A 12,207-nucleotide genomic window follows, 5' to 3' on the forward strand; every position below is an offset into this window, starting at 1 on the left:
ACTAGATTTCTTATGTGAGCCATTGGGTTGGCTATTCTAGCAGTGGGTATTGTAATATTTAAAATGGCTCTCCTTCATTACTTGCTCCTTGGTTGGGAACTGTTGTAAAACTGCCAAGTAAACAAAACCTGGCTCTCCTTCGGGAGGTGGTCCCTCTGGGTGGAAACATACATATCTATAAATCACTTCAGCATAGAAGCATGGGAGTATTGTTGTGATGATTTCATGTACCTCATTCAGGTATGTAAAAGATTTTGGGGGCTTGTTTCATTTTGTTTTTGTTTTTTAATGGTGCTTAGGCACAAATGAGAACAAGGAACTCAATGTCTTCATAAACCATTAAATCCACTCCTGTATGTGTGTGCATATGGGAAATGTTTTGCAAATTCATGCTTTTTTCTCCCTGCAGTATACAGCAAGGATGCGCTAAATATTCATCACTGGTAAATTAGACAATTACAACATATCTCTTTGTTCTGTTAGGAGTTGGAGTGTCAACCACACCATAATTGAGAGTTTCACTTCCATGAGGTGTGATTTCTCTGTTTCTTCTCCAATCAATATCCACTATTTAGGTAAGGAGAAAGCAACTTCACTTAACTACATGGTAAACACATTAGTTTTCTATTAGGTGATAAAGATATGTAAATAATCTTCCCGCCTTATTCCTCCAATTAAAAAGTAATTTAAATTAAGATATTTCAGAAGTAGGAATGTTATCTCTGTGCAACTTGAGAAATAACTTGAAAGGTTGCTGGCCCCTTTAATGAAGGAGGTTTGTCTAATAATACTTTGCTTGTCTACATAAGTATTTTTGCATCCTTTTTGTTGTATCTTATGCTAATATTCTCTTAAATTTAGCTTTTAGAATGTGTGGATTAAATTGATCATTGAGAATTCCATTATGAACTGACCGGGTGGATCAGAAATTAGTTATCCAGTGGATTTCACACTGCATGAAAGTCCCACATTTAAATATGTCTATTTTCAGGGATGGGGGAATCATTGTGAAGTGTGTGTTTTGAGATTTGAGAGAAATATATTTTAAATTTTATGTTTCACTCATGTTTTGTGAATAAGTCTTTTAACCTAAACTAGCTGGGGGAAAGCCCCATTTGTACATAGAAAAAGTTTATTTAATAACAATTTTACTTATTTCTAGATTCATTCTATGGAAAAGAAGGTATTGGAAAACCAAACAGTGGTTACAGAATTTATCCTTCTGGGGTTTGGAGATATCCCAGCTGTCCAGGTCTTGCTTTTTCTGATGGTCCTGATAATCTACATTATCACCATGGTTGGAAACATCCTCATTGTCACACTTGTTATGGCTGATCAGCATCTGCACACACCAATGTACTACTTCCTAGGGAATCTGTCGTGCTTGGAGACTTGCTACAGCTCAACAATCTTGCCCAGAATGCTGGCCAGTTTTGTGACTGGAAACAGATCAATTTCTTTCAATGGCTGTTTTTTACAGATGTACTTTTTTGGTTCACTAGCTGCAACAGAATGTTTCCTCTTATCTGCCATGTCATATGATCGATATTTGGCCATATGCAAACCTTTGCACTACACAACCATTATGAGCAACAGGGATTGCCTCTGTTTGATGATTGGGTCCTGGATAAGTGGCTTTCTAGGAAATACTGTATTATTTCCTTTGTTGCAGTTGACATTCTGTGGGGAAAACGAAATAGATCATTTCTTTTGTGACTTCAACCCCTTGCTAAAATTGGCTTGCAGTGATACTCACAAAATCATAATTGTTGCTTTCATGATGGCTTGCATTTTCACACTACCTCCCTTTTTTCTGACGGTGACATCTTATGCTTGTATCATAGCCACTGTCTTGAGAATCCCTTCTTCCACAGGAAGGAAAAAGGCTTTCTCTACCTGCTCATCCCATCTCATTGTGGTCACCATTTTCTATGGCACCCTGATGATTGTATACATGCTGCCTGACACTCAGTTGCTGGGAGATTTGAACAAAGTTTTCTCTGCCTTTTACACTGTCTTTACTCCAATGGTCAATCCCCTGATCTATAGCCTGCGAAATAAAGAGGTGAAAGAAGCCTTAAGGAAAATTCAAGCAAAAATAATTCAGGCTAGATTTCTAAGATAAAACAGTGTGTGTCAATGAATATTTGGTTTCTTCAGAATTGTATCCATTGCTGCTGTAGTGATGTAATAGTTATATTTGCACTGTAGTAGTTCCTAAGGGACGCGGGTGGTGCTGTGGGTTAAACCACAGAGCCTAGGGCTTGCTGATCAGAAGGTTAGCAGTTTGAATCCCCACGACAGGGTGAGCTCCCGTTGCTCAGTCACTGCTCCTGCCAACCTAGCAGTTCGAAAGCATGAAGTGCAAGTAGATAAATAGGTACTGCTCCAGCAGGAAGGTAAATGGTGTTTCTGTGCACTGCTCTGGTTCACCAGAAGCGGCTTAGTCATGCTGGCCGCATGCTGTACGCTGGCTCCCTCAGCCAATAAAGTGAGATGAGCGCCGCAACCCCAGAGTTGTCTGTGACTGGACCTAATGGTCAGGGGTCTCTTTACCTTTACCTTTTTAGTTCCTAAGACATCATAGGTTTTCTATCATCTATCTACCTATCATCTATCTATCTATCTATCTATCTATCTATCTATCTATCGTCTAGCGTCTAGCGTCTATCATCTGTCTATTTATCACCTTCACTTCCATTTCACATGTATAGAGCATTTCAGGTGCACACCAGTTCCTCCACATCTGACACCCCATGAAATAGTCATACAAGGAAAGTTATGTACAATGTAGTAGGTCCCTCCTCCGGCCAAATACTCCACAGTGATTATTTGTACATGCATAGTCGCTGAAAAATACTTTATTCACTCAATGTAGTGTTCTCCAGACATTGCTGAACTCCAGTTCCACAACTAATGCAGAGCCGCAGAGCAGAAAGATCCCAGCCAGTCTTGCCCAAATTCATGTTGGGATATGGAGAAAAGTGTGAGCATAGGGTGCTAAAGGCAGGAGTGGGTGAATACGTAAATTTCAGTTTCTCTTGTTTCTCATTTTTTCCACTTTTCAGTTTTCTAGATTTCCACATCAGCTTGCAATTTTATTTTATATTTAAAAATCCCTCGTGAAAATTCACCAGCGTTTTTGTGATTATTTCTCCTGAAATATTTTGAAAAGCAATTTCCCCAAATAAAATGCAATTCAATGTTATTTTGACTAACTCAATGCATTTTTATGCACACTTCACCCTAGTGTTTTTGTGATCATTGCTTCACTAAAGAATTGCAAAATTAGAGAAGGAGCAATGTCAAAGGCTGGCTGCAAGCCATTTCACATATTGTTGTGGGAAGTGCAAATTACGTAGGTTCCCTTTAAATGCAAACTTACTCATCCCCACCCCACAGCCCTACTTACTGGTCAACACCAGCACCTTGGAAATGAACAGACATTCAGCGGTGATTGTTAAAAACTGGTTATGAAACATTTCCCATCTCAGTCAAATTTATTGTGCTATTTGAAGTTATAAAACTACATTCCAGGGCAGGCCCATGTACATTGCAGTAGTAGTGACAGATTAGAGAACTGGGCCAAAACAAACAAGATAAATTTTAACAGGGAGAAATGTAAAGTATTGCACTTGGGCAAAAAAAATGTGAGGCACAAATACAAGATGGGTGACACCTGGCTTGAGAGCAGTACATGTGAAAAGGATCTAGGAGTCTTGGTTGACCACAAACTTGACGTGAGCCAACAGTGTGACGCGGCAGCTAAAAAAGCCAATGCAATTCTGGGCTGCATCAATAGGAGTATAGCATCTAGATCAAGGGAAGTAATAGTGCCACTGTATTCTGCTCTGGTCAGACCTCACCTGGAGTACTGTGTCCAGTTCTGGGCACCACAGTTCAAGAAGGACACTGACAAACTGGAACGTGTCCAGAGGAGGGCAACCAAAATGGTCAAAGGCCTGGAAATGATGCCTTATGAGGAACGGCTAAGGGAGCTGGGCATGTTTAGCCTGGAGAAGAGGAGGTTAAGGGGTGATATGATAGCCATGTTCAAATATATAAAAGGATGTCACATAGAGGAGGGAGAAAGGTTGTTTTCTGCTGCTCCAGAGAACCGGACACGGAGCAATGGATCCAAACTACAAGAAAGAAGATTCCACCTAAACATTAGGAAGAACTTCCTGACAGTAAGAGCTGTTCGACAGTGGAATTTGCTGCCAAGGAGTGTGGTGGAGTCTCCATCTTTGGAGGTCTTTAAGCAGAGGCTTGACAACCATATGTCAGGAGTGCTCTGATGGTGTTTCCTGCTTGGCAGGGGGTTGGACTCGATGGCCCTTGTGGTCTCTTCCAACTCTATGATTCTATTCTATGATTCTAGTATAACCAAGGGGTTGGGGGAGAACGAATCACTGAGCTTTACTGCTGGTTATTAATCTGTAACCAATTAGCAAAGATTTATGTAGTTCTTATGGATCACTAATGGAAAAGCAGAAGAAAAAGAGTGCAAATAACAAGGCCAGTGGAAGTGATGGTATTCCAGCTGAAATATTTAAAATTTTAAAAGATGAGGCTGTTAAGGTGCTACACTCAATATGCCAGCAAGTTTGGAAAACTCAGCAGTGGCCAGATGATTGGAGAAGATCAGTCTACATCCCAATCCCAAAGAAGGGCAATGCCAAAGAATGCTCCAACTACCACACAATTGTACTCATTTCACACGCCAGCAAGGTTATGCTTAAAATTCTACAAGGAAGGCTCAAGCAGTATGTGGACCGAGAACTTCCAGAAGTGCAAGCTGGATTTAGAAGAGGCAGAGGAACCAGAGACCAAATTGCAAACATGCGCTGGATTATGGAGAAAGCTAGAGAGTTCTAGAAAGACATCTACTTCTGCTTCATTGACTATGCAAAAGCCTTTGACTGTGTCGACCCCAGCAAACTATGGCAAGTTCTTAAAGAAATGGGAGTGCCTGATCACCTCATCTGTCTCCTGAGAAATCTCTATGTGGGACAAGATGCTACAGTTAGAACTGGATATGGAACAACTGATTGGTTCAAAATTGGGAAAGGAGTACGACATGGCTATATATTGTCTCCCTGCTTATTTAACTTATATGCAGAATTCATCATGCGAAAGGCTGGGCTGGATGAATCCCAAGCCGGAATTAAGATTGCCGGAAGAAATATCAACAACCTCAGATATGCAGATGACACAACCTTGATGGCAGAAAGTGAGGAGGAATTAAAGAAACTTTTATAATGAGGGTGAAAGAGGAGAGCGCAAAATATGGTCTGAAGCTCAACATCAAAAAAACGAAGATCATGGCCACTGGGCCCATCACCTCCTGGCAAATAGAAGGGGAAGAAATGGAGGCAGTGAGAGATTTTACTTTCTTGGGCTCCATGATCACTGCAGATGGTGACAGCAGCCACAAAATTAAAAGACGTTTGCTTCTTGGGAGAAAAGCAATGACAAACCTAGACAGCATCTTAAAAAGTAGAGACATCACCTTGCCAACAAAGGTCCGTATAGTAAAAGCTATCGTTTTCCCGGTAGTGATGTATGGAAGTGAGAGCTGGACCATAAAGAAGGCTGATCGCCAAAGAATTGATGCTTTTGAATTCTGGTGCTGGAGGAGACTCTTGAGAGTCCCATGGACTGCAAGGAGATCAAATTGATCCATTCTTAAGGAAATCAGCCCTGAGTGCTCACTGGAAGGACAGATTGTGAAGCTGAGGCTCCAATACTTTGGCCACCTCATGAGAAGAGAAGATTCCTGGGAAAGACCCTGATGTTGGGAAAGATGGAGAGCACAAGGAGAAGGGGACGACAGAGGACGAGATGGTTGGATAATGTTCTCGAAGCTAGCAGCATGAGTTTGACCAAACTGCCGGAGGCAGTGGAAGACAGAAGTGCCTGGCGTGCTCTGGTCCATGGGGTCATGAAGAGTCGGACACGACTAAACGACTAAACAACAACATGTGCACATTTGGTTGTATCCTTGGAGCAATTCTTGAATGGTTCAGACTCCCAGCAGTTCTGTTATTAAACCTGAAAGCAATGAAAGGGGATGCGGTAGAAGCATCATTTCCAAGTTGCTGCCAGCACAAATCAATGCTCTTTCTATGTTCCTTGATCCTTTTCACTGTGGATGCTAGAACCACACAGTTTATTGTAGATACACAGTTTATTTGGGCCTAAAGTGCAGTTGGCCTGTCACTTATGCAAGAATTCCATTCTTGGGGTACAGATGCAAAGACAAAATCATGCAAAGTCAGGAACCGCCCAGAACCATACCTCTATAAGGTGGAGGGCTCCTTCCATGACCTTCCCAGAGCCCCGGAAGGGCGCAACTCCTATTCTTTTATAAAAGGGGTTGGGGTGAATAGTGAGGGGAGGGGAGGCTTGGAGCAAGCTGTGCGGGTGATGAGCTGTGAGGGGATAGGGGAAGGGTGGATGATTTGTAATGGAAAGTAGATTTAGTCAGGTGTAAAAGTATGCACATACAGTTACACATTTGCAGACTCATTGTAGGCCTGCAATTGAAGTCACATAATTCAGTCTCCACCTCCCCAGAATGATACTGATTGGTGAGCCAAAATGGGCTACTGACCATAGTTTCTTACAGCAGATGACCGTTGTGAAACAAATGAGAAGGAAATGATCTTATAATGTAAATAAGACAAATGGAATTGAAAATGGTATTTCAAAGTGGGAGGAAGTCATTGAACAACTTTTATAACTTATTCAATTAACTTTTATTGCTGGAAAATGAAACAAAAGTTTGTGTAATAGAGAACAGGATGTAAACTTTATTAGAAACCCCCAAGGTTCCTTCACAATCCTGTTCCTTAGGGGCACACAGAAGTCTGAGATATGCCTCTGAAATCAGTCTGCACATCCTATAGACAGGTGATATCTGTGAGCGGAAAGTGGTGAGAGTAAGAGAGACTGAATATTGTTCACTCTTCAGTATTTTTTAATCAGAAATGTACTTGGAAATGAAAGGAAATTCCCCTGTTTTAGAAAAATTATTTTATATTATTATTTTCTTCTTCATTTGAACAGTTAGGTGTGGAAGAACCACCAGACCCATCCACGTTTCCATCTCTTTCAAGATTTTATTTTGCTTCACTAAGAAATTTCAGCTGGCATTTCCTGCACTGGTGTTTATTTGTGTTCATTATGCTGGTAAGTGAGACTCTTTACTACAAAAAAATTAACAAGAGAAAGAACCAAGACTGTTTTTCTCTATAGAAAGATCCACTGTATTTTGACTTCAACTTGATCTACAATGCAGTTCTATTTACTGTCTACTCAGAAGTAAGTCCCACCACGTTCAAAGGGACCTACTCAAGTATGTGTGTATAAGATTAAAATGTTTATATGATAATTAAAACTGCATGAATGCCTACACAATAAGCTTTCTATGTAAGAGTGAGATTTATTAATTTATTGCTATCATGTTGGTTTCTCAGTGATAAAATGTATAAGGAAACAATCATGTATTAAGCACCACCATATGGCAGTAACTTCAAAGACAGAATCACCATGGTCTTTAAACCTCCCTTGTTGAAATAAGTGTGACTGAAAAGCCTTTAATTTGGGGTAGACCATGTTCATACTTTTAAATTTTTTTTTTTATTTTAAATAACTACTTTCAAATTTATTTATTTGGAACAGTTTTCAAAGGGAACACATCTTTTCCATTGAAATAAAATGGCACTAAAAAAAGCCAGATTATGCAACATTAAAAATAAGAGTCATTACATTCTGCAATTAATCTTTTCCACCAAAATTCAGTGCTGTATTGTCTGGTTGTTGTTGGGTTTTTGTTTTGTTTTTTGTTCACTTAATTTAGATCACTTGAAGTTATATTTATCACAACAGCAGAAATGTTATTTCTTCCAGCAGTTTTGTGCTAATATGAAAAGAATGCCCCACTATGCAATAACTCACTCCATGTGAACAAATTGCACTGTGATCACTGAGGCTACGTAGAGTAGAGCTATTTAAAACAGCCCTGATGTTGCAACGTTAATGTGCTAATCTTGACAATTGTTCCATGAAATCTTTGGATGTGGCTATTCAGAGAAACGACTTGTTACCATGTGGCTGCCCAAAGCTCGAGTGGTTTTCTGTCAACTCTTTCACAGAAGCCATCTCTAAATGGTTTCTGTCCTGTGTTCTCCAGAGCAGCCTTCCCAAACCTTGTCATTTCCACATGCTGTTGGACAGCAAATCTTATAATCTCTAACCATGCCAATGCTGGCTGGGGCTAATAGGAATTTTGTCTGAAACATCATGAAGGCATCATGTTGACTAAGATTGTGAAACTTTTGGTTTGTGACAGTTTGAAGACTACATACAATACTAAATAAAATGCAATCTCACAGTGCTTTCTTGCTGCTTTTACTGTCAGCAGTAAATATGCAAATACTTTATTACTGCTTCATTGATTGGAATTATTTCTTCCTAAGTTATTTTAAGGGACGCAGGTGGCGGTGGCGCTGTGGTCTAAACCACAGAGCCTGGGGCTTGCCAATTGGAAGGTTGGCAGTTCAAATCCCCGTGACGGGGTGAGCTCCCGTTGCTCAGTCCAAGCTCCTGCCCACCCAGCAATTCAAAAGCACGTCAAGTGCAAGTAGATAAATAGGTACTGCTCCAGTGGGAAGGTAAACGGCATTTCTGGTTCACCAGAAGCAGCTTAATCATGCTGGCCACATGACCCAGAAGCTGTCTATGGACAAACGCCGGCTCCCTCGGCCTGGGAGCGAGATGAGCACCACAACCCCAGAGTCGTCCTTGACTGGACCTAATGGTCAGGGTTACCCTTACCTATGTTATTTTAGGCTTTCTTTAACACATTTTGCATTCTTTTCTTCTTCCAGAAGAGTGAAACAAGAGCATGAATGCTACAAGAGAGAATGGATTTGTCCTCTTGGGTTTAATGAATCATCCTGACCTGCAGCTGTTTTTGTTCATTTTCTTTCTATTGGTTTACATAATAATAATGTTGGGGAACATGCTCATTTTCATCATAGTCATAGCAGATCCATCACTTCACACACCAATGTATTTCTTTCTGAAGGTCTTGTCTTTCCTGGACATTTGCTACTCTTCGGTGACCCTCCCCCTAATGCTGGTTAATTTCCTATCAGAGAACAAGCGAATTTCCTACACTGGATGTGCCACACAAATGTTCTTCTTGCTTTTCTTAGGGGCATCAGAATGCTTCCTCCTGGCTTTTATGGCCTATGACCGTTACGTGGCCATATGCAAACCACTGAGATACATGATCATCATGAACCAGAAAGTTTGCCTTTCACTGACTGTCCTCTCATGGTTTATGGGCAACTTGGTGTCTCTGCTTCAGACAGCTTGGGTCTTCACTCTGCCATTCTGTGGATCAAACAAAATTAATTATTTTTTCTGTGATATCCCACCACTCATGAAGCTTTCATGCATTGACACTTCTTTGTATGAAATGCAGCTCTTTACAGCTGCCATCCTAGTTATTTTCACCCCCTTTTCCCTTATCATTGTGTCCTACTCTCTGATTATTTCCAATGTCCTGAAGATGACATCCTCGGAAGGGCGCCAGAAAGCTTTCTCCACCTGCTCTTCTCATGTCTTGGTGGTGACCCTGTACTATGGGAGTGGCAGCTTGATTTATCTAAGGCCCAAATCACTTAATGCTCAGGATAGTGAAAAATACTTGGCTTTAGTGTACACCACCATCACGCCCATGCTGAACCCTATTATCTATGCCCTAAGGAATAAGGAGGTAAATGGTGCTATTAAGAGGATGGTGACCAGGACCAGGAACAGAGAATTATTTTTTCACAGATGATCATTCATTCATTCATCATAATGTTTGGAAGCAATAAAGATAAGTTAGTATACTTCAATTGCTGGTACTATATAATTTCCACAGATTGAGCATGACCAGAATGCATAAAGTGGTGTCTAAAAGAAGCACAAAGGACAGTTCCCGCTCCTGGTAAACAGCATGCTGAAATTGGATTTTGTCATACAGACAGCTAGCTCAATTGTTCCCCATTCAAAGAACAGACCCAAGTAGGAGAGTACTGGATTTTGTTGTTGTTTATGCATAACTTAGTCTTAGCCATTCAAAGCACAGACCCAAACAGCAAATCCTTAATTGAATCACAACTAGGTACAGAGTACATCATGGAAACCTGCCCCTTCTGTTCAGTTTTCCCTTACAAAAAAGGGGGATATATGAGAGGGGGTGGAGATACACAAAAACATGCAAAAATTCCTTGAAATTGTAAAAAGATGTAATAAAAATAACCACATAGTATTCTTAGCTGCAATTGCAAAACAATTAAAATAGCTGTAAACATGGAGTTGTATCAGACTAACATAAATCATATTCAATGACTAGTAAGTATGTAGTATAAATTTAAAGCAATCCTGATTTACCCTAAAGAATCATTTGAGCTGTAGTTTATTAAGAGTTTTGAGAGTTCCACAATTTTGGCCACTAGTGTACACTGGAGGGCTGTATTAAGAGCCACCCTCTCCCAATTCTTAATATGATATAATAATGATTATCTGTGTTTGCACATACAAATAAATACAGATAAGGAAATAATCCCAGCAAGGTGGTCAGGGTTATTATTATTATGTTGTTGTTGTTGTTGTTGTTGTTGTTGTTGTTGTTGTTGTTTGCCATTTCTTCGGCTGTCGTTTGATCACAGCCTGTACGGAATGAATTTCTCTGTTGGCTTCTGCAGGAAAGCCCAGCAGCCCCTTCTTAGGTTGCCAGCTTTATATGCTTACTGACCTGGGAGTTAACCCTGCTGAACTCAAGGTGGCTTACTCCCAAGTAGGAAAAACAGACTGGCGGGAGGCCCTGGCACATCAAAAGTCAATGCCTGCTCAGTCCCTCGCTTGCTCGCTCGCTCGCCAGGGCCTGGTACTGCAGGCTTTGGACGGTGTGTGATAGCCCTCCTCTCCTCCTCTTCCCCCACCACTGGCATGGAAGCTACAGCCCTGCTGGGGTGACAGCGCAAGTGCCCACAGAGAGGGCACTCAGAGTGTGCCATAGGTGCCATAGGTCCGCCACCACCGCCCTATGCCACGCCCTCTAACATCCTGCAGAGGCAAATTGGGACGCACGTCTTTTGGGGCTGCACTCCCCATGCAAGTCACATGACTTACATGAGAGCAATGGACTATCAGTGCTGGATCCCTGCCAGGCAAACACTCCCTGCTCAGCTTCCATACTTCTGCCAGTCACCTTGGAGATGGGCAGCCATGCCAGGGCAGGGCATTCCCTGCTTGCTAGGAGACACTGGCAGCTCAGGAAAAGGGTGGCAGGGAGCATCAGGTAATGCTGAGTGGAACCTCCCCATGAATCAGTGGCATAGTGGGGGGGGGGGGGCTGTGACTCCGGGCACATTTTTTTGAGGGGGCATGACCAGGTGCCCCTGCAACAGGCTCCCTTATCAGAACCTGGCACTTGTGCCAACTCCATGGGGCCCTAGTGGCTCGGTCCCTGCTCCTGCCAACCTAGCAGTTCGAAAACACATCAAAGTGCAAGTAGATAAATAAGTACCACTCCGGCGTTTCCATGTGCTGCTCTGGTTCGCCAGAGGTGGCTTAGTCATGCTGGCCACATGACCCAGAAAAACTGTCTGCGGACAAACGTTGGCTCCTTTGGCCAATAAAGCGAGATAAGAGCTGCAACCCCAGAGTCGGTCACGACTAGACCTAATGGTCAGGGGTCCCTTTACTTTTTTATTGCTGTCTTATTTTGCATATGGTCACCCTAACTACTCTTTCAGTGTTAATATTCATCAGCACACCTAATCACAAATCAGCTACTGCACATTGCTATGAGATCATTTGCAGATGAGGCACAGGCAGACCTTCAGATGTGATTTCAACTGCCCTCAGCACAAGGCAGCATGGCCATTGGTCAAGGCTGATATGTGTCAAAGTCCAATATGTGGTGAGCCACAGGCTCCCCATCCCTGTGATATCTCTATTAACATTACAATCAGAGCCATGTTTACTCAGAGATAAGACCAATTGTGCTGAGGGGGACTTACACACTGTGCATCCAGTGGAAACAGGGCTGCTACTCATTTGTAAGTGAAGACAATACAGTCCGAAGTGAGAGAAAAAGAGAGAGCCAACCCCATTCTACTAAAACCTTAAGATATGCAATAA

General features: G+C 41.8%; 2 protein-coding genes across 2 annotated transcripts; both read left to right on the plus strand.

Annotated features, from left to right (window-relative positions):
* The first annotated feature begins 1,168 nt into the window (after positions 1-1,168).
* On the plus strand, positions 1,169-2,125 carry LOC114581503 (olfactory receptor 6C75-like). Its single transcript, XM_028701693.2, has one exon. The coding sequence runs from the start codon at positions 1,172-1,174 to the stop codon at positions 2,123-2,125; it is 954 nt and encodes a 317-aa protein (XP_028557526.2). The 5' UTR covers positions 1,169-1,171.
* A 6,786-nt stretch (positions 2,126-8,911) lies between these two features.
* On the plus strand, positions 8,912-9,856 carry LOC114582176 (olfactory receptor 10A7-like). The gene has a single exon (XM_028702972.2). The coding sequence runs from the start codon at positions 8,912-8,914 to the stop codon at positions 9,854-9,856; it is 945 nt and encodes a 314-aa protein (XP_028558805.2).
* Positions 9,857-12,207: the final 2,351 nt, after the last annotated feature.

The sequence above is a fragment of the Podarcis muralis genome, chromosome 13 (assembly GCF_964188315.1).
Source record: "Podarcis muralis chromosome 13, rPodMur119.hap1.1, whole genome shotgun sequence".
Lineage (NCBI taxonomy): Eukaryota > Metazoa > Chordata > Lepidosauria > Squamata > Lacertidae > Podarcis > Podarcis muralis.

What these genes read in the sequence shown, in the direction of transcription:
- LOC114581503 (XM_028701693.2), top strand. Translation starts at nt 1,172, where the DNA reads ATGGAAAAGAAGGTATTGGAAAACCAAACAGTGGTTACAGAATTTATC.
- LOC114582176 (XM_028702972.2), top strand. Translation starts at nt 8,912, where the DNA reads ATGAATGCTACAAGAGAGAATGGATTTGTCCTCTTGGGTTTAATGAAT.